Below are 21,271 nucleotides of genomic sequence, written 5' to 3'. Positions count from 1 at the left end.
TCTCTCCCTCGCTCAGATCCTCGCAGCTCAGGGCCCCGCGGATGCGGATCGCCGTTGGGCCTTTCACTGGGGCCTGCGGGCTACGGGTCGCGACCTCACCGTGGTCCACCACTCCCTCTTCGCCTTCCTCCGGCTCCCTCTCATGTCTTCCTCCTTCCTCGCTTCCACGCTCGCCTCCTCCCTTTCTTTTTCTCCAAACATTTTTACCTTCCTCTCTGCCGTCCCTTCCCTCCCTTCCCGCTCCCCCTGTTCTCCCCACGCCTTTGTGCTTTAGCTTAACCCGGCTCCCTTTGCCTACACCTCACTCGCTCCTCTCCGTCCTCCGCCTCTTCTCGTCGTTCGCCGCCGCTCTTCTTCTTCTTTTGCTCGCTCTTCCTACTACTCCCGTCGAGATCCTCGTTTATTCCACGTTATTCTTGTTACGTTTAGACAGCGAAAATCAACGTGTCGTATGTATACAGCGACTTTTTTGGTTGGAGCGCGAGAGACGTGGACGTCCTTGATTCCCGACGCGTTCTAGCCCCTGAGGGAACCGCATATATCAATGCGTTCGTTCGTTATCAATGGTTATGTAGTCGCAGCGCAATAATCAACATAAATCTCGCGAGTCTAGCGTACGACGGAGCGGTTTTCGACGCTTGTTCGCGAACGCTTTCCACGTCGCAGGCAAGAATACGTTGAACGGGTCTCCTGGATCTCTTTTTCAACCGCTGCGCGATCCGCCTGGCCTGATTCCGCATATTCATAGGCCCCGCTCGTGATCATGACCCGCGCGATCGGAAGAACTTAATCATCATGGTGGAGTGTGTGCGAACGCGCGCGTGAGAGACTCGTTTGCCTCGACGATGGAATCGCCTATTTCGAGAGAGACGCTTAATTTCGCCCGACTGCTCGCATTGCACTTTGCTTTACTTCATGTAATCAAAACCGGGAGTGCTAGAATTTTATATCTGTCGTGCTGCTTGATCGGTCTCTCTAGGAACTTAACATATAAGTGAAACATTTAAATTGCATGTTTGCGAATCATAAATGTTTTATATCTATATTATTATATCTGTTATACCACTATGTCTAGTTTTTGTATTTCATATTAGTTGGTTTATATACGATACCATCGGATATCTCCGTCTTGGTAACAAGCACGCTAAAAACGGTGGATTTTCGCCGCTCGTTATTGCGATTATCGACGGTTATCATAGGAACAGTATTAATTTCTACGCTATTATCGGGTGAAAGCCTGACTCACGGTAGGGCGTCTGGTTACGAGCTGGTTCAATTAGATAGCAAGTTGAACTCGTTGTGATATAATAACGTTATTGATTAAATCTTCCCATAACGAGAAAGAGCGCGAGAAAGGCGGACTTTCTCCCGACCGCGGAATCTCCTGATAACTTGCGAATCGCGGATTACGCGAAGCATCACACGAATCCAGCGGAAAGTTCAAGTGTACTGGCCTGTGTGTGCTTGGGTATACATAGTCTAAATAACAGCGTAATGGGAAAGAGGAGCATTCCTGCCTCATCCGGTAGATATTTGCGCGCGAGGAACTCGGTTCTCGCACCTTGCGATTGTTGCAGCTCCACGATGGTCCATATCCCTTACGACTGCTTTCATTCTGCTCTAAAGTGTTTTAGAGCTTCTCGAAATAGGTGCCCAACTGTATTCTCCGAGGCAAACTACCTCATCGTCTCGCGGATCTATTTGAGTCCAAGTTGCGTTGCGAGTTGCATTACTGAAGCTGCAACGTCGTCGTCGCCGGTTCTCTCCGTGGAGGATGCATCCAGCGTGCCAGGCTCTTATGGTTCTTGGTAATGACCTTTTCCGATAGCTACATGTGTGCGATTTAATAGCCGGTTCGCGAGAGCGAGCAAACGCGTCTCGCGCTTCTTCACATTTTGTATATTTAACGGTTGACCCAGTGACGCGCGAAAAACGTATCTCGTCGTTCATGCGTAATCACGAGCTGCTTGACCCTTTATTTTTGCCATGGCGATAACATCATACTCGACGAATATAACTAAAATTCGATTAACGCCGGCGGAAGTTATCATTATCGCAAAATAACGCGATACTCGATTGCGTTCTATAAAAATTTAATTACACCTTTTAATTGTATCTCGACCACGTTGAGCTTTCATTGTGATATTGATGAGCCGTTGCTGAGCAATTGCGGTAATGTGGACTTCCTGTAATAAAAGAAATACCGAGGCCGATCACCGCTTAACGATCACTGATTTGTATCAAGATCATGTTACCTCGCTGTTCGCGCTCATTAGATAGTCGGATTCGTCGAGAACAAACTTTGCCCAAAGCATTTGGTAAATAATTGTCATCGTTACTGTGCTACTCTGATTCCTTTTTCAAAGTACGAAAAGAAATTCTGGGACGATAATGACCGACCGAGAGAATGCCATTCACGTTCCACGAAGCGATTGAATTACACGATGAAATTAAGAGCGTTCACGTACTGGCGATTGGTCGCAGTTATCTTGTAACACGATTCACTTAATACGATGATACCTCGCATATTCCCACCATATTATTTAGCTGTATTCTTAAAGGTGCCGTATTACTTTTTTTACGCGGTAAAATACCGCTTTACAGAAATTTATCAGATACTTTAGCCGCAAAAGGCAACCGCAGAAATGATAGAGATGCAAGAGAAATAAAGTAAATCTTTCATATTGCTTTTATAGAGGCCAGAACACAATATGTGCACGCCCTGTACAACTTTTTTTATAAATAAAGCTTTGCGATATTTTACAATAGTTAATTTTGCGAATTCTACCGAAAATTAAATTTCGAATGATATAACGACTAATCGTTGATATTTAGCTTTCAGCTAAACACTTGCCACAATGACATAAAGTAATTTTGATTCCAATGCATGTTAAATAGCGTATCTTTCGCTCTACAATGTCCTCCAGCATAATTGTCTCAATATGTAAAAAGATTATAAAATCTGTACATTCGTCAGAACACTAGATTGCATATGTGGCGGCCGGTGCGTAAAAGCTTGCGATCAAAACGTGTTTCCCGTTCCCAGGCAAAGGTGCAGGCCGTGGACGCTTCGTAAAGTGGACGAAACGGCCTTGAGATTTAAACGCGCCTGTTCATTTTGGCGGTAACTCTCTTTGTCGCTTCCAACGAAAATGATTGTTAAGAGCGGGTTAACCGCCGTGGAAGACCGTCGTAAAATAAATGTCAAGTCTAACGCAATTACCGCCGGTACTGCTGGGAGTCGTTGTCATCACGAAGCATGGCGTTGGTCATTAATTCTCTTAATTTGTGGCACAACCGAACGAGAATCTGAAAGCGGTATCTTGGGTAAAATATCCAAGCCGTACTTTTTCAATTCTTTTTTAAGATACACGAGCATGAATGAGTCCACCCAACGAGACGCGGAATATTTTTCGCGCTGGTTTCGTCGGTGATTAACATACAATGGCGTATTATCCTTGATATCGTAACGGTATGCTTAACCATATGATGTTTAATCACGTCAAGTGGCGGATAATGAGGTGCTAATTTGTGCGGGCCATCTGTCGCGGATTAAGCGTGTGTTTATCGTCTTTCGCAAAAGTACAAGAATCACTCACCCTATAATCATCCGCGATACCATCTCTCTAGGATCATTTTATTTTGCTCAATAATTCCATGGGACACGTTTACCCACAGTTATAATCGTGGCAAGAAAAATATAATCGATAATCACATATTATTGCGCCAACTATACCATTACTCCGTAATAGCGATCTTTCGAATCGAAGCGTGAGAAACGCGGCAAATCCTGGCCTCCTGGCAAACGCGTACGTCACGTATTACTGAATTGTACGGCAGCGATGTTATTTTTCGCTATATTCATCCCTTCATACCTTGCCTTGGTAACATCGGTAATTAAACCGTGCGTACAAGCATGCGTATAATAAATAGTCGGTGTTGCATAGTAATGCAGCGTTTTATCTGAAGCTCGACGAACTAAGCGCACCAGACTCGGCGAGGGGTTAAGCGTGGCAACATCAATCCTTAACCTTTTAATACTATCGTATCGGCCGACCGGGGCTGGCTGGTAGCTCCGATACGGGATAACTATCCACTCATCGTCCGGCGAAACAATCTCTCGGCGAGCCACCTACGGCTCTTTCAGCGTAGTCAAGACACGCACGAGAACAAATTGGGATCCGCCGGTTGTTTGACAAATTTCGTCTAGCGCCGCGGGAGAGTATCCTCTAATATACCGATTATCTCTCTCTGTTTCTCCTGGACCAGCTCTCGCTGCCGCGGACCCTTCCATCACGACGGGCCGTCTCGTTTCATCACCGCGAGACCTAGTTGGTCCGCCACGTAGTCGTCGAGCAACGTCGGTTGCGCTCTTCTCAGGTATTCGTTGCACGAATCGCTCCCCCCAGCCCTGCTCGGACCAAGCGTGCACGAGGCTCATCGCTCGTCCACGAACATCCGTGCACAACGGGGAAACGTCTTCGTACTGGAGCGGGGAGAGTACCTGCACACCACTTTCGCGGGGAGATAGGTGGTAGGACGAGAGAGGCCTACCTCCGTGGCAGAGAAGAAGGTACCGCTATCGCCCTCTGACCTCTCGAAGCGAGCGAACGAGGCCTCCTTCCACCGGCACCGGTAATTTTGCCTTCGATCCCGGCTTCCTGGTGCTACCCAGATCTAGATCATCGAAAATGCGACTCCGGCTCGGCTCGTGACGCCCCGACGTTTTTGTCCCGACGAGCAACCGCGTCGCATCACGGCGATTTTCTTACAAATTAAGAGCTTGCCATTTACGTTAATTAGAGCCCACAGCGCAATTTTCTAAGTGTAATTCGAGTGATGTCCATCATATCAGCAAAAAATCTTTTTCACGAATATAAAATGAAGAAGACGTATATTTTACTGAGTAGCTTTTTCCGTTTACTTAGAGTTAAATTCATTGAGTACTTAATGTTAATTGATAATTATCATTAATGTGTATACGAATAATCTAACAATTTATCTAACTCTTCACTTTTATCGGATTTATCTAACAGTGCAATTAAAAAATTGAGTAATGATACAAGTATGGAGACAAAGATAAAATAATGGTGATATTTACCATCTGCACGTACACGTAATTATATTCTCTGATTGTATAAAAAACACGGCCGCACGGTACCGAAGGATGTGAAACAGGATCCGCAGACAGGCTTTTAAAAGTATCTTACCAAGGTAATTACGACGATAAGTTTCTTTCGATGTAAAGAACTTCACGCAAATTAACGTTCACAAAATTACGTTACTGATACATTTACGATACATACGAGGCATAATTGCATCTCTAATTGATGTAATTGAAATAAAGCAATCTTTTCACCCAATCTCGTTTGTGTGTATATGTGTGTATGTGTATTCTTGTTATCTTATTTGTCTTCATTTTTAAGTCGACGGTATTCAACGGTCATGTTATGCACGATCGTGTCCTAACGGTAAACGAGCGTATGTCAGAAATGTCAATAGCTACCAATCATTATGTACTTTTAAAGTTGCAAGAACGAGAAAACAAGTTTATTAATCAATATAAAAGTATCGTGAAATGAACTCGATACGAAAAGTAGGACCACAACGGTGCAATGAAAAATCATGACGCGTCAGGCGAATTCGAAACGAGAATCCGTTCTTAGGAGAAAATTATTCAAATTGCCGATGAACTCCGAGACTCCGGCAGAGTACTCCGCTCTCCCCGTATTGTAACAAGTACGTAGAAGCAGCTACCTACGTACGGAGGAGGGATCGTCGTGGGATCGTTTCGTTGCACGATCAAGGTTTCTCCACGATGTTTATAAGCGATGCGTCCACTTAGGAACATGAGAAAATAGGTTCGGTGTCGCAATGTATTTGGGTCAGGACACGAGAGACAATGAGAGAAAGAGAGAACGAGAAAAGGAGAGAGAATCTACGCGAGCGTCTCATCCTCCCGCAAAATGTAATACATTCCATGCATCCTCTTAAGGGCATCCTGCTGAAGGCGCGCGGTGACGCGCACAGGTCCTGAGATAACGGTCATCGATGGAACCGGAAATAAGGGGTAACCGTCGCGACGCGCTATCGTGGAAAAATCGCAGATTATAGTGATTAATCCTTAAGCGGACACGCGACACTTAATTTGATTACGGGCTGTTCCTCAAGTACTGTTGCCATTGTTTAAGCTTGCACACTCGTGGGTTTCTAGCGTAAACTAAAACTACAAATTACAGACACCACAGCGGAGTTCTATGGGGTCACAGTCTGAATGCATGTAATCAACCGGCATTGTTGAATTCTTCGAAAATTCGTTGTTTGTAATTGTCAATTGACATTTGCCATAGCGAGAAACACCTCTTTGTCGCTTAAATATTAGAGTAATATCGCGCGAGCTAAAACAGAAGCTGCGTTTTTGAGGCCACGAACAGCGTAAACGTCGGAAAAATAATAAATTCCTTCCGGCATCAAAAACCCGCGGCACATTAACGTCCGTCCGTTCGATCGTTATTTCCGGTCATTCGAATGCCGCGGACCCGAAGCAGCTCAGATTCCCAGACACGCCTTCGCAAAGAAACGATTACGACGAACTGACGAGAAAGCGATCCTGATCGCCGAGTCGTCCGATTAAAAGACGCTTGTTCGTCGAGGAGAAAAAGACGGCCGCGGGAAGTGAGGGAGCCATCGCCGGTACCGGACGAAATGAGTGACGCGTCGAGGACCTCTTCAAGACGTGGACATTACACACCCCTTTCCCCTCGCGATTCACGCGGTCGGCAGGCCGCGGGAGAAAAGGGGAAGACCGCGTAGCTGCGGGAGGGAGCGGCCAGGTCCTGGCGGAGATACATCCGTTCGTTTTAATCGCTAATCACCAATTATCCGAGAAGCGTCCCGCGCCCAAAATCCTCGGAAGCATTTTAACGAGCCGCCGTGTCGCCCGGGTCCGGAATTTTACCTTCGGCCCGACGACTTCCACGGACCCCAGAGGGGTATCCGACGGTGCGTTCGGGATACATCTCTCGTCCTGCCCCGGTTGTATGTCCTGCTCGCTCCATCGTCCGCCTATCTTGCTTCGAGCGGATCGTGTGCGTATGCGCGCGCGGTCGTACCAATTAGTGCATACTTCGGCCCTCCGAGACCACGAGGTGGACTACTTCGGGGTGCTGCTCCCGAGGTTCCGCTGAAATCTGAGGAATGGGACCTCTCGTCCCAAACGGTCGAGAAATCTCGTTGATTTGGGGGATTACACGCCGCCGACGCGACGATTGATTCTCGAACGAGAAGGATAATTTAAGGAGGCTGGGCAGCGATGCAGAAAAAGGGTAAAATTATTGCAGACACGTTTTTACGTTAATTGTACGAGACGTACAAGATATCGAACATGTTTCTGATTACGTGTTTGATAAGAAATGTGAAATCTATTTTTCAACGAAATTGTCGTTGTGTTTTTCGATTCGTTATATTTTGTTCATTCTCAATTCCGGTGATTCAGAGCGCTGGGAGCAGACAGATCGCGCGTTTCGCGTACCTGCGAAACGCGTGGGTGTTTTGTTCGCATTAGGAATTACTCTTCCTAATGAGGAACAACGGAAAGTATGAATTTGCGAGGGTGTCATGTCTCCCTCGCTGGTTTTCGTAACGGTTCTGGCGGTGTTTTTCGCGCCGTCGAGTTTAAGTATACACCAACTGTGGGAGAGCTAAGTAACTGCCGATGGAATTAGAAACGCCGAGGATAGTGAATGGGACATACGCGACCGTAAGTTGATAATTTTTTTTCCGTCGTCTCGCGCGTCGTCTCGATGACGTTGCATGCACGCGCACACGGAAATAGAAGAGACCGCGCGAGGCGGTATTTAAAATCCACCCTGAGGACGCGTTAAAGGAAACATATTTTTGTATACGACATCGGTTAAATTAATAATTCTTCGATCGCTATCGCGCGTGTTTCCCTCAGCGAAGCGCAATTTGTCCCTTACATAAAATTCAGCGAAACGACCGGTGGGTGACGTCGTGCGTTGGCGACGGTACAACGCGGATAAACCTGTACCACTCGAATTAATTAGCAATTATCACGTCGACACGGACCGCCGTTCGACTGTTACTTCCCACCTGTCAAACATTCGCGGCATTTTTAAACCTCCAAATTTTCGGTAAACAACTTCAATAATCGTTTCACGTGCAATTTTTTTGGACCTTCGAAATTTTCGTTGGATATTTCGTTGGATATTTTTGTTGGATTCTTCGAGACACCCTTGGCAAAAGTATCAACCTGAACTCGGTCTTTCCCAACCGTAGATACAACTTAACTCCTCGCGAGTATCGCTTCGAGCCATGTCATGTCCTGCTTCGGCGGCCACGACGAACAGATCTACCTAATCGAGATACTGATCGATAAACTGACGTTGACGCCCGGTAAAATCAAAGACATCGCCGGGCATCCTATCGTGATCAAGATCAAGCTCTTAGATTTCCCCGTGTTCGAGTTCACGCGCGGCGACTCGGACGCATCCAGGCGCGATCAGGATGTGAGCTTCATGATCGGCAAATGCTACATGTTCATCAAGCGACCGCGGGATCTGGTCGGTGGGCTTCGCTCGACGTGCATGAAGATCGGCGTGTTCCGCGCGGGTGACACTTATCCCACAGCGGAAAGCGAGCTGACGCTGCCAGGCTGCCTGTGCGACCAAATCGGCATGATCGGCAACGATCCTGAAAATCAGCCGAAGCCGTTCGCGGTGAAGGGCGGTTTTCACCTTCTGGATCCGGGCGAGAATCCGTCCGGTACGTTACACATGGAGCTCATCGTTGTCTGCCTCGGACGCAGCTTCTTGACGCACTACGAACTGCATCCAAAATCTGTCTCTGGCGAAGAAGACAAGGAACGAGAGATCTGCGTGAAGCGATTTGTACCGCCCGAGTATCTTTACGAGACAATTCCTAAAGAACCGCACGAGAAGATCACTCTACCGACAGTTCCTGAACGGAAAGCTAAAGCAAAAAAGAAAGGCGCTAAAGTGGTTAAAAAGAAAAAGGTCAAAAAGTGACCTCTATAAATGATTTTCAAGAGAGACACTTGAACTTTGATGCGCGATTTTCTGCATTCGCTGGGTAATTATTTCGAGGAATCGTTACCATAGTATCCATTTGACAACTAGAAACGTCAGTTAACTTCGGTTCGTGGCGCGAGGCATACGCCGATATAGATCATTTGATTTCCGGCCCGAAATGCTCGCAAAATTAATGGCGGGATCTGCACATCGATGTTAACGTCGATCTAAAGTCTCTTTCCAAATTTGTCGTATCATCAGCAACACGTGTGTGAATCCGCAAGTTTTCGCGTCAACGACACCATCGAAATGGCGTTGAAAAAGAAGAAGAAACCGAAGTCGGAAAAGGAACAATTGTACATGCTCGAAATTCTTATTGATTCTCTCGATCTGTGCCCCGAAAAGAGTGTCAACGGTAGAGAATGCGATATGATGATCTGCATAGGCTTCATCGATCTCACGCCCATTGATATAATCCTCAAGAATCACACCGAGGTTAAAGGCGGAAGAAGCAAGAACAAAGAAAATCGTTTTCTTGATGAGTGCAACAAGTACAAGGGTAAGACGTGTTTGTTCGCTCAAACACCGAGCAATTTAATGCGATCTATGAAATCAACTCCTCTGAGTATCGAAGTGTATCGAATCCCTCGCGGCGAGAATCGTAACTTGCGCGATGAGCACACCCTTCTCTGCGCGGCAGCGGCATTTCCGTCCGAATCTTTCTGCGATCAAGTGACTGCAGCCAAGAACAAGATAGACGGATTGTCTAAACCCTGTACCGTGATGGAGACTTATACTTTGGCCAACGAGCAAGGTAAACCCTGTGGATCCGTATCAATGTATCTGAGACTGTCGTGCTTTGGAAGCTCCATTATCGACCACTTAACGCTCCGTGAAAAGTCGTACGTGTTTCAAGGATTTCCTCTCGACTGGAAATTTCACCGCGCGAAACTGCATGATAAAGACACAAATGAAACGAGTAGGATAAAATATGACGACAATGTATTATTCGATAAGATTTTAGGCTCTGCGTATTCGAAGTTGCACGATCATACGGATGCGGCTTTCGTACTGACCAGACCGGAATCACCGCCTCGTGTATCGATGGAGCAACCGGAATTCGAGAAGCTAACGAGCGCCGAAAAACTGAACGATCGCAAATACCGTGGTTTGATTTACGACATGTATCCCGATGAGCCAACTTGTTCGTGTCCACCATCGGACCGACCATCGCATCCTATGATATGTCGTTCCGGATGCACTCGGTCTTGTTGCATGGCCTTGAGAAATCCAGATATCCTCAGAAATTACAGCGACGATGGCCGATCGCTCGCTACGCTTACTGATGACGCCAACAATTTGGATCCTACTATGAAACGGAGCACGGCTGGGAGCGCTTCGAGAATGAGAGGCGGCGGCAGAGAGGATACGGGTTTAGACAACGAAGCGTTATGGGACGACGAATACACCTGGCGCAAGGGAAACTTAATGAACCGCACGGCGGGTGGGAGCGACTATGACAAATCAGCGTATCCGCCTTCCGAAGCAGCGACTACCATAATATATCAAAAAGGTAAGGAACCGAATGTTGGCTCATCGCACAGATCACACCCAAGAAGCGAAGTCAAGGCTGCTGCCGCCAATTGCGTCTGCCCGGGGAAAGAGACGTCATCTTGGAGAGCGGGCACAAAGTGCTCAAAGAAACCGTGCGTGGGAGCAGATTGCTTGATACGCGCCTTCAAAGAGGCTCAAGCATTCGTGGATTCTATCGGCAAAGTGCCGGGTATGGTGGGTCTCGGCTTGATGGATCCATCGGAGAGCCCATACTTCGGTAGAGACATAGACAAGGATTATCCCGTTCACGAAACGCCGAGCGAGAGAAAACTGAGATATCCCGTCCCGTTAACAGCGGTATCCCCGAGTGTGCTACTGTGTACTGCTCCTTGCAACACGCTCATCGATAAATCCATCCTCAGTAGCGCTTCTTTACCTTACGCTTTTCCCATGGCGGTTCCAGAACGCATTGGTGTCGTACGCGACGCAAAACCGATGTTACCTTCGGTCGCCGTCAAATCAAAAAAGAAGGAAGACAAGAAGGAGGAGAAGGCAGAAAAACAGAAGGACGATATTTCGACTATTCCGTCACAGGATATCGTCGTTGGTCCATGTGGTGAACCAAAATGCAAATCCCGGCCGAAGGTGCCCGGTAACAACCGGACAGTACCGCGCGAAAAAGTCGAGGAACCGCAGAAGCTCGCCGTGAAATCGCAACCGCCAAGCACGATTACCGCGAGAAGTCTTAAATCGATCGAAAGGGCACGACAGTTGAAGAGTAAGCTAGGTCCTGAAGGTGATCGCGACATCGTAAGGGGTCCTATCAAGGTCAGCAAACGAGTGATGCGCTACGTGCACTCGATCGGCGACGTTTATCCTGGGATTCATTACGGTCACAAGAACTGCATCGACCCGCGACTCAGAGTGCCGGCTAACATGGGCTGGTTGTGGAACACCAGCACCACCATAGGCAAACTGAAACCGCGAATTGGCTGGAAGCCGGGCGCGATCAGTCGTTATTTGAACGAATTGCTAAAAGCAGCTAAGGGCATTTCCCTGATGGAAGATAGTCGGTCAAGGTCGGTGCCATCGCGCACAGGTTTGCGACGCGGTAAGGTGTTCAAGACCCTCAGCTACGTGTCGCAGACGAAGAAGGAAGGCGAAGAGGAGGCGGAACCGCCGCCGACCCTGCATATTCATCGGAAGGACGGCACGTACTACGTGACGATGTATCCGATCAAGCCGGAGACGACGGACGTGGCGCAGCTAGAAGAACCGATGAAGCCGCTACAGTTCAAGATAGTCAAAAGTAAGGACGACGCCTCCGTCGCGTCGAGCTCGACGGCGTCGGACATGGAGATCGAGTTCTCGCCACCGGCAGCAGTAAGCAGATATCGCAGGAAGCCTGATGTGATCCACGTGGACACTCAGGTCAGGCAGCAGGAAATCCTCGAGGCTTTCCAACCGACCGAGCCCGTACCGAAGAAGAAGGAGAGAAAGGGCAGGCGAGAAAGAAGAGGGAGGAAGTAGCGAAACCATCCCTTGCCGCTTACTTTCCCGCGATCGTGAGAGGCAAGTACCAAAAGCGAGTTTACGTCTTGAGTACAGTTAAATGCTACCCAGCCGGTTTCATTGTCCTGATTTTGCGCGACGCGTTAAATTCGACTACGTACAACTCATAACTTGTTTACATTTTCCAATCAGCTGATTATGAAATTTACATGTGAGGAAAACAGATAAAGTGATTACGTTATTTAATATCTTGATGCTAGAATAACCTGAATATATGATATTTATCTCCAGACATTCTCTTTTCCATGTTACATCACACAAATTGATTAATTACAACTCTGGATCTAAATTATTTTTTACCAATATATGCAACGAAAAACTAGCGTATATACGCACACACACATATACACATATATTTGATATTATGTTTAGATTGCTAAAAGACCCATTTAATATTCTAATACGTTCAAGCTATCGCTTGAAAACATCGCTACAAAATTATAGATAGTTTTGTAATAAAAAATAATAGAATTATTTATCTAAGAAAGAGATCGAGTATAAAAATAAGTATTAAAAGTATTTGTGATATATCGACATAATAGATTAATACACGAATAATTAAATAATTATGAAGCAGCAAATTTTAGTCTCGCTTTCAATTGTCAATCTGCCTATCATTATTATATCTCCTGACAAAGTGCATGTCTAATAAATATGAATACAATTAATATAATACAATAGAAATAAACTTACAGTTGATGCCATTTTGTTGTAATGTGCTCATTGCGGCTGTAAAAATTTCGGCGTTGAGATGTCCGAAATTTGGAGAACGCGTGACGTGAACCTGAAATATTCGGAGAATATTTTTAGTACGAAAACACCGATTTCTTTCTCACGCGAAAACATTTTGAAGTCTATTATATTAATTTGATCCTTTGGAATGAAATAATTTGATCTTTTATGAGAACGGATTTTTTTACAGCTTGGTTACGCCGAGTCCATTGATCAGCAATCACCGATTATGTACCATTTACAAGTTCTGATTCATGATTTTATATAAACGAACTGTCTCACTTTGCCTCGCTAGACACACATTGTCGATGTATTATGAGAAATCTGGACGATAAATTGCTGTTACGTTTTCTTAACGAGCTAGAATTCTCCTTTGATAATGAAAAATCAGGAGAAAATTGCTCGATTCAAGAGATAGTACGGTAGAAATTATTTTTTAATGACCTTCACAAGATATCAGGTCATGATTTTTTTAACGAGATGGTATATTCTTAACGAAATGTGTAGCTTGAAAAAAATCACATACGAATATGTTGACTCAAATGACTTGAACACAAAATCACGTTTGGAAAAGAACTCTAATTATAATACAAAGATGTACTTTTACAGATGTTCGAAATGATCAGTATACGATACCAATCGATGAATAACGATTGTTACGTTTGAGAGATCCGGAGTAATTGCGGTGCACGCACGCTGAATTCTTTCTCGCATATCTTCAGGTGTTGTCGGAATATCGCGATAAACTGCATTTTTTAGGTGTCCCCAAAGAAAAAAATCAAGAGGCGTAAGATCTGGTGATCGAGCCGGCCAAGAAATTCTTCCACCACGTCCAATCCAGCGATCAGGAAATGATTCGTTGAGTATGTTCCGTGCAAATGAAGGTCAACATATTCTGTATGGTTGAATTTGTTTTTTTACAAGCTACATCATTTCGTTAAGGAAAATATACCATCTCATTTAAAAAAATGTTGATGACCTTGATATCTTGTGAAAGGTGACATTAAAAAAAATAATTTTCTTACCAGAGTACTAGTCTCTTTGAATCGAACAGTTTTCGTCCTTTGACTTTTTTCATGTCATCAAAGGAAGCAGAGATATTCTAAGTGCTACAGTTAGAGGAAACACCCTGTATATGTGTGCTTAGCGCACAAATAAGGAGCTCACAATTCCAGTGAAGTCTTCTGCAGTTATTTAACAACAGAGAGAAAAATTTCTATTGGCCACAAGAAATAATAATCCATTTAAACTTCATATCAATCACATTTGAACAACGAGCCTAACATGGCGGCCGACCGGAAAGAAGGTGCAACTTCGCGCTTCTCGACTTTATCGATTCGGTGTCACGTGCGGCATCTGTAGTCTGCGCATGCCGAGACTCGCTGTCGTTATCGGCGGAAGGGAAAGAGCTGACGTGCTCGGTGTGTCGCCCCGTAGTATTTTGACAGTGGCGATGAATGTCATGGCACAGGATGAGAGGAACCAGCTCGTGCGCAGGAGGATGCTCGACTTGCACGATGTCCGTGTGGGAACGGTTCCGCACGATTCACCCTGGTTGAGAAGCGTTCGCCTGAATTACACGCAAGACGGCCGACATAAAGAGTGGGACGTGATAAGGATCCACGACAGTGTGAGTATAGTAGTCTTCAACACGACTCGGAGGAAGCTGGTGTTCGTCAGGCAATTCAGGCCGGCAGTCTATTACGCGGTCCTGCCAAAAAATAGATACGACACGGTCGATTTGGAGCGCTATCCCGCGACACTAGGGCTAAGCCTGGAGCTCTGCGCTGGCATCGTGGACAAGCCTAAGCCTCTCGTCGAGATAGCAAGGGACGAGTTGAAGGAGGAGTGCGGCTACGAAGCACCCGCCTCGGCCTTCAGACAAATTTCTACCTATGTGTGAGCCTCACTCATTCGCTGTAATTTTATCCTTGCCGTTGCAAAAATAAAGTTTGGAAAAGCAATTTCCGAGACAAGATCTGTTCTGATGAGTAAAATAAAAATAACGTATCCAGGATTTGCAAGTTAAAAAAAGATTTATTATATTTTATGTATTCTAGGTCCAGCGCCTCTGCCAGCGCGCAACAAACTCTTTTCTATGTGGAAGTCACAGACGATATGCAGGTACATCCTGGTAAGTTGAATCGTGTAAATCTCTCTCTCTCTCTCTCTCTCTTTTAGAATACCAGTATGAAACTTTTTTTGAGGAGCACTAGTTTTACGATTGATAAATTGCTACTCAACGTATGTAAGGATCAGTTTGTCCAATTTGAATCTTTTCTCACGTTACAGGCGGTGGTGACGAGTCCGAGGGCGAACTCATAGAAATAGTGGAATTGAGCATTCCGGAAACGAGGGATTACATAAAATCCAAGGAGGTACGGAGTCCCGCCAGCTTCCTCTTTGGTATCTCCTGGTTTCTACTTAATAAACCTGAACACTGTTCTTAGATTAAAACTAAAGATCATCCTGCTTGGTAATCTAAAATAAAATAAAGAAACTGCAAATTAGTCACATGTAAAAAAAAACTTAGTTTGCGAAATTATGCTATTCCAAGCGGAAATCCAAGTGGAAATCAACGCTATCATCCAACCGCATTTTATTTACAAATGGAGCATTTATACACAAGCAATCACGAGATAGTTACATAACTAAAGTTACGGTAAAATCACAAGTACTAGTACGTTCAATTAATATTCAATTCGTCTTTTGTGAATTGAGAGCTAACCCATGCAAGACCCCATTTTAAATTCGTAAGTAGGAACTTTAAGGCCTTGGTCCACTGTTCTTCCGAATTGAACTGTATTCTGAAAAGAAGAGAAATAATCGGATAAGGCATTTTTCACGATACAAACAAATTGCGTCGCGACCAAGACTTATGGAGAGTAAAACGTACTTTATAGAGTAAGAATTGCCCGTGGCGGAGTCCTCGATTTTGCCTCGGTCCATTCTGTACGGCAGACAAAATCCGCTGTCTCCTCTCTCCACCTGCTCCTTAAACTGCTGCAGGCAATCCAAGAACGCCACCATAGCTGCGTCAAATTTCGTGTCCCAGAGAAACTTGAACCCGCCGCTTCCGTAGAGCGGGAGCTCCTTATTTTGATCCAACGCCTCGATGTAACTGTGATTGCCGAACGGCACTAAGCGAAAGCGCTTGAACGTTAGGTTCATCTTGCGCGCGAGGGCCACCAGCAGGAGGGTGGTCTGCCCCCACGCGGCGTTTATTTCGCTCCAGTCCACCGGCGCGCTCGGCAGCCGCCCCAATCGAAACGAATTGATGGTTCCAAAGTGGCCGGAATGCCAAATGTGAAAGGTCGCGTTGAACACGTTCGTTTTCTTCAGCCTCTCGAGCTGCGAGGCTGCGTACGCCAGCTGATTATCCAGACTGCAAGGACACGCGTATAGAAATAAAAGCACTAACGAGCGCCCTAAGGACCGTGCATCTTGACTTACCTGCGACACTCGTCCTCGGCTAGCATGAGATCCCTCCTGTGCTTCGAATATTCCTTCCAATACCTGTCCTCGTCACTCTGTAGCCTCTCCTTTTCCCTCTCCTGCTCCGCTATTGCATTCTTCGTGGCTATCTCCTCTTTCCTCAGTGCCTCCAGTTCCCTGATCATTCTCTCTTCCTCCGCCTTTACGTCTTGCAACTCCTTCGTGAGATTTTCCATCTCCACGTCCTCGTGTCCTTGATACTGTTGCTCAATTTCTAGCTTCTTCAGGTACTCATTGTAATCCGACCACTCTCCCTCCGTCATTCGTAATTGCTGGTCCATTAATAATAAAAGACTGTCGGTGCACTCGTCGCAAAGTGGATGGTCAGCTGAACTGCTACTGCTAAGAATATCGAATAACGTTGCCCGCACCTAAGAGATGGATCAAATTATAACATGTACAAGTTTCATTCGAGATATCTTTAAAATCTCTCTGTAATAATACCTTCAAGTGATGACTCAAGCTTTCCGTTTCACCAGAATCACCAACCAACATAAACCCATTTGTACCATTCCCCGATTCGGTTAATCTGAATGGCGGCACCAGATGCTCTATACTATCGCTCTGAGGTTCCAGTTCTCCAACAATTTGTTGTTGTATAGGGACTGCAATAAAATAGATAATTATATTGCCTGCTGTTATTTTTCATCGCTACAATACTCTATCAGGCTAATTTTACATTGATGTCAGATATTTATGCTTGACAAAAATATACAGAGTAATGAAAAGATTAGCAGATATAATCTGACTGCATAACTGTATGAAAAATTACAATAATGATATATTGTTGAACGTTACATGTAAACAATTTTGTCACGTTGTGCAACCATTGTTTGTATATTGCTCCACGCTAGCTATATTCATTTGATAGTCTGCGCTTGCCAGGGAAACAGAGACGCTGGATCGTCTCGCGAGATTGCGTCGGAGAACGTGAATTAACACGTCAATCACAAGCAAGTGTTACACAAGCGAGCGCTATCAACGCGAAGTTGGCGAGGTAGTGTGCGATTAGCTTGACAATGCACGTCGAATCGCCAGTGCAAAACAGAAATTACCTACGTGAGAGTTCGGCCAGCGTGTGCTCCCCGAGATGATCGAAACTCGAGTCTAATTTCAGGGGTTGGAGGCATCGTTGGCACGCGAAACTAACGTTTGTCTTTAGGTCTACCATTGTCGCGCGTCCGTTTATCGAGGAGAGCTGCTTCCACAACCTATCCGAACGCGTCGTTATTTACGAATACGCATCTGCCGCTGCTCGCGACGCTTTGCGTCAGCTGATGTTGCCTCGCCGAACGGCCGCCAGTTGGCGCTGGAACGCGTTCCCGTCGGCATAAATGCCTTTTCCTCGCATTTTATCATGAACAGCTAATAACAATAGCAATTTTGTTCTTTAATATCAATTGCTGATAATAATACATAACTGTATTAAATTATTAATCATTATATTTTTACATATAATTATAAGCTTCTAATGATAATGCTAGTAACAAAGTTGAAAAACAGATTTTGGAGAAATAATCTAGTGCCTTTATTGCACCGTGTGAAGCGATATCATATCTGTGATTGGTTCATTTCTTCGATCGTTTCGATATTTCGAGAATCGCAATATCGCATTTCTCAGACTTGAAATTACGTTTAGTTAGTTCGTGTGTCGTGATGAATGTATTTACTTTATATCTTTCGCGATGTATCGTCACTTATATAACGAGGTTTGTATGCAAAAAATTATCGCGAACGTCTCGTAAAATATTTCTCGTAGCGTGCATAACTGTTATTTTACTAAAGCAATCCGCATGGGCTTCCCGGTGTAATAAGTTCTGAAAGGTTAGGAAACTAAACGCTTGTAATTACATTCTTCTTTTTTCGATCATGTTTTGCGGCCATTTTAGACGACGCTTAAAACATGTCGATAGTGTAACTGATGCATCGTGACAATTCTCAGTATAAAGTTACGGTACGTGTATATAACCGACATATAATTGACAATGAGTTTACATAAGTTGCTTTACAAATACAATATCAGTTATCAGTTAAAGGTAATTTGTAAAAGCTTAGATAATAATTAATTTGATATGATTGTTTCACATAAATGAATTTATATTCAATAAAAAGGGTAAAGCAGCTTTTATACAGAACTGATCGTTAATATTATTTATAACATTACTAATGTTGAACATAATTTATAGGAAACTACGAAATTCTGTATCATGAGTGCTAAGGCTGCTGTTCGAGCTACATAGAGGGTGCCTATAATTGACAATGAGTTTACATAAGTTGCTTTACAAATACAATATCGGTTATCAGTTAAAGGTAATTTGTAAAAGCTTAGATAATAATTAATTTGATATGATTGTTTCACCTAAATGAATTTATATTCAATAAAAAGGTTAAAGCAGCTTTTATACAGAACTGATCGTTAATATTATTTATAACATTACTAATGTTGAACATAATTTATAGGAAACTACGAAATTCTGTATCATGAGTGCTAAGGCTGCTGTTCTAGCTACATAGAGGGTGCCTATAATTGACAATGAGTTTACATAAGTTGCTTTACAAATACAATATCGGTTATCAGTTAAAGGTAATTTGTAAAAGCTTAGATAATAATTAATTTGATATGATTGTTTCACCTAAATGAATTTATATTTAATAAAAAGGTTAAAGCAGCTTTTATACAGAACTGATCGTTAATATTATTTATAACATTACTAATGTTGAACATAATTTATAGGAAACTATGAAATTCTGTATCACGAGTGCTAAGGCTGCTGTTCGAGCTACATAGAGGGTGCCAGGTAAGAACCAGGTAGATGCTGCACTCTATCAGCGAAAATTTTAATTATAGTATCAGTAATCTGTTTCTTCGACTTATAATTTATTTCTGATAATAAACTTTTTAGAAAATGCAAGAAATACATTGATATTAATATAAAAAAAACTTTTTAAAAAGTTATGTATTAGAATTATATACAATGTGTATGTAACTCTAGAATTTTACTGCTGAAACACTGCTTAATAATATTTTAATTTATTAAATCGACGAGTGTTTTCGTTACATAAATTCTTCATACTTATCTTTTAAATTCTTCATAATCTTCATTATCTTATAATTATCTTATAAATTCTTATAATTATAATCCATTGTTCCTGTGCAGAATATTCGTTTTAATATTTTATATATATTTTGTGCAGTAATTTCTTTTTGCTGAAACTTCGAAATTTTCTGATGATCCAAGAAATAACTATTTTGTATTTATGAAGAGAAGTTACTGACGCTATAATATTGTTTTCGCACGTTTTCAGTCACATCTTCATCGTTATAAATACGCACACTGTAACTAGGTATAGAAATCCTTGCTTAACTGCAGATTTTATACGACGTGCGAAGGAATTACTTTGCGGTGACAAAGATTACGGTCAAACTTAATATTTATATGACGGGCAGTAGTCGCGTGGATTGCCATATACTAGTTTATGCTAATGCCGACGTGCGCTTTAAACGATATTTCGCTACGTATGCATAAATATCGAGTAGCTGCCAAGGATCAACAGGTGGCAGCTCGTTTCTGCTTCTTCGCTCGCGCGCGATATAACTTAAGTTTCACGCGCATTCATCACCGGCGCCCATTAGCCGGCGCGCAATAACAATCGGCGTTTTCCGAATGTAATTGCGCTTTGAGCTTTCGCGCGCGCGCGTGCTTTTCTAATAATGGCTACGATCCTCATCGCTTTCTTGTCTACCTGCACCGGTGAGTTATTATGCGAGAGCTTTTTACCGGCGCGTTTTCTACCGCTTCGTGCACTCGAGAAGCGCGACGAATCGCCGACTCATAAGCACGTCGTTCACTCGCCGCAAGTATAAGTACGCCCGGTTTTATCCCTCTTTCGAACCTCGCTTGCGATCGAATACGAAAAACTATTTAATAAATCAGATACCCAGGGCGCCCATAATGTACCTCGTCCGAGATTAAACACGAAACTGAAAATCTATAATCTCGATTATGCGCGGTTATCTGTGCAATTTCTGGTTAAATCAGATTCAACTAGAGAGCAATACGAGTTAGGAAATCCATTTACCCATGGTATTCTTATTACAAGTGTGGTCCGAAAGAAAGCTTTAAAGCCGAAATGAGATTGTAATCTGTTAATTATCAAAATTAATAATTATTTATTATGCAATTAATAATAATTTTGAGTAACGGCGAAGTATCTTATATACGCTTATGTTGCTAAAATGTTTTTGCCCTGAGCTTCCCCGACGTAACGCAAAACGAATAATCAAGTGAAATGATACAAAGTGAAAAACAGTGTCATAATTCGTTGGCACGGTTGCGCTGATTAATCGTTGTGTAAGGTTTATCCCATTACCATTCCCGCTGATTGTACATGTACGGTACACGTGAAAAAAAGCTGATGTAAATTGCATTAGGAAGTTTAATTGCTTATCGGGAGCGTGTTTCGCGCATCGGCGCGAACGAGCACAGATAAATTCGCAAGGGGTACCCTTGTATTAACGCGCGATATTTGTCATGCATCATGCACTCGAGTATTCTTGCAACGCCTCGCAGCCTGCAACTTAGTTGCAGCCGTGATTACAGTGGAAAGCAACGAATACGTGAAACGAACAAACTACATCCTGTGGACTAATAATACACCATATTTCCGCTTAACAGTGCATTGCCAGCAAATGCACTGTGCGCTATGTCTCAAGTTTGCCGTTTCTAAGATTAATGATTCTATCAACAAGTTAATACACTATTATTTTAGAACTAGAACACGTTAACGTTACATGACTAAAACAGAAATGAGGAATTTCCAATCGACAAATACGAATATTGCAATGTACCACATTTTCCTTTACATCT

At 43.8% G+C, this 21,271-nt stretch overlaps 4 protein-coding genes and 1 long non-coding RNA gene across 9 annotated transcripts; 4 read left to right on the top strand and 1 right to left on the bottom strand.

Moving 5' to 3' along the window:
* The first annotated feature begins 8,339 nt into the window (after positions 1-8,339).
* Positions 8,340-9,047, top strand: LOC113563343. The gene has a single exon (XM_026974812.1). It carries the CDS (start codon positions 8,340-8,342, stop codon positions 9,045-9,047), a length of 708 nt encoding a protein of 235 aa, XP_026830613.1.
* A 312-nt stretch (positions 9,048-9,359) lies between these two features.
* Positions 9,360-13,103, top strand: LOC113563342. The gene has a single exon (XM_026974811.1). The coding sequence runs from the start codon at positions 9,360-9,362 to the stop codon at positions 12,132-12,134; it is 2,775 nt and encodes a 924-aa protein (XP_026830612.1). The 3' UTR covers positions 12,135-13,103.
* Positions 13,104-14,275: 1,172 nt separating this feature from the next.
* On the top strand, positions 14,276-15,436 carry LOC105283295 (uridine diphosphate glucose pyrophosphatase). Its single transcript, XM_011345932.3, has 3 exons — positions 14,276-14,807; positions 14,969-15,042; positions 15,201-15,436. The coding sequence occupies exons 1-3, from the start codon at positions 14,278-14,280 to the stop codon at positions 15,356-15,358; spliced, it is 762 nt and encodes a 253-aa protein (XP_011344234.1). The 5' UTR covers positions 14,276-14,277; the 3' UTR covers positions 15,359-15,436.
* Positions 15,437-15,492: 56 nt separating this feature from the next.
* Positions 15,493-17,666, bottom strand: LOC105283296 (beclin-1-like protein). 2 transcript variants are annotated; one of them, XM_011345934.3, is made up of 5 exons: positions 17,463-17,666; positions 16,848-17,008; positions 16,362-16,774; positions 15,805-16,293; positions 15,493-15,715 (listed from the first exon to the last, which is right to left on the bottom strand). In XM_011345934.3, exons 1-5 carry the CDS (start codon positions 17,572-17,574, stop codon positions 15,595-15,597), a joined length of 1,296 nt encoding a protein of 431 aa, XP_011344236.1. In that variant the 5' UTR covers positions 17,575-17,666; the 3' UTR covers positions 15,493-15,594. The 2 variants fall into 2 exon arrangements, with proteins under 2 accessions (XP_011344236.1, XP_011344237.1); XM_011345935.3 differs by having other exon boundaries at positions 17,459-17,593.
* A 378-nt stretch (positions 17,667-18,044) lies between these two features.
* LOC105283297 lies at positions 18,045-19,458 on the top strand. 4 transcript variants are annotated; one of them, XR_003407418.1, is made up of 5 exons: positions 18,045-18,112; positions 18,293-18,357; positions 18,590-18,713; positions 18,864-18,987; positions 19,138-19,458. It is a non-coding gene; the product is annotated as an uncharacterized LOC105283297 (long non-coding RNA). The 4 variants fall into 4 exon arrangements; XR_003407419.1 differs by lacking the exon at positions 18,293-18,357 and having other exon boundaries at positions 18,048-18,112; XR_003407417.1 differs by lacking the exon at positions 18,045-18,112 and having other exon boundaries at positions 18,122-18,357.
* Positions 19,459-21,271: the final 1,813 nt, after the last annotated feature.

Source organism: Ooceraea biroi, chromosome 14, assembly GCF_003672135.1.
Source record: "Ooceraea biroi isolate clonal line C1 chromosome 14, Obir_v5.4, whole genome shotgun sequence".
NCBI lineage: Eukaryota > Metazoa > Arthropoda > Insecta > Hymenoptera > Formicidae > Ooceraea > Ooceraea biroi.
Note: the sequence above shows the minus strand (reverse complement) of the source record. Positions and strands in the feature narration are given on the sequence as shown.

Coding starts and splice junctions, on each gene's coding strand:
- LOC105283295 (XM_011345932.3), top strand. CDS start 14,278: ATGCCGAGACTCGCTGTCGTTATCGGCGGAAGGGAAAGAGCTGACGTG. Junction 14,808..14,968: donor AGACAAATTTCTACCTATGT/GTGAGCCTCACT, acceptor TATGTATTCTAG/GTCCAGCGCCTCTGCCAGCG. Junction 15,043..15,200: donor CGATATGCAGGTACATCCTG/GTAAGTTGAATC, acceptor CTCACGTTACAG/GCGGTGGTGACGAGTCCGAG.
- LOC113563342 (XM_026974811.1), top strand. CDS start 9,360: ATGGCGTTGAAAAAGAAGAAGAAACCGAAGTCGGAAAAGGAACAATTG.
- LOC113563343 (XM_026974812.1), top strand. CDS start 8,340: ATGTCCTGCTTCGGCGGCCACGACGAACAGATCTACCTAATCGAGATA.
- LOC105283296 (XM_011345934.3), bottom strand. CDS start 17,574: ATGGTAGACCTAAAGACAAACGTTAGTTTCGCGTGCCAACGATGCCTC. Junction 17,009..17,462: donor CACGCTGGCCGAACTCTCAC/GTAGGTAATTTC, acceptor ATTTTATTGCAG/TCCCTATACAACAACAAATT. Junction 16,294..16,361: donor GCCGAGGACGAGTGTCGCAG/GTAAGTCAAGAT, acceptor GTGTCCTTGCAG/TCTGGATAATCAGCTGGCGT.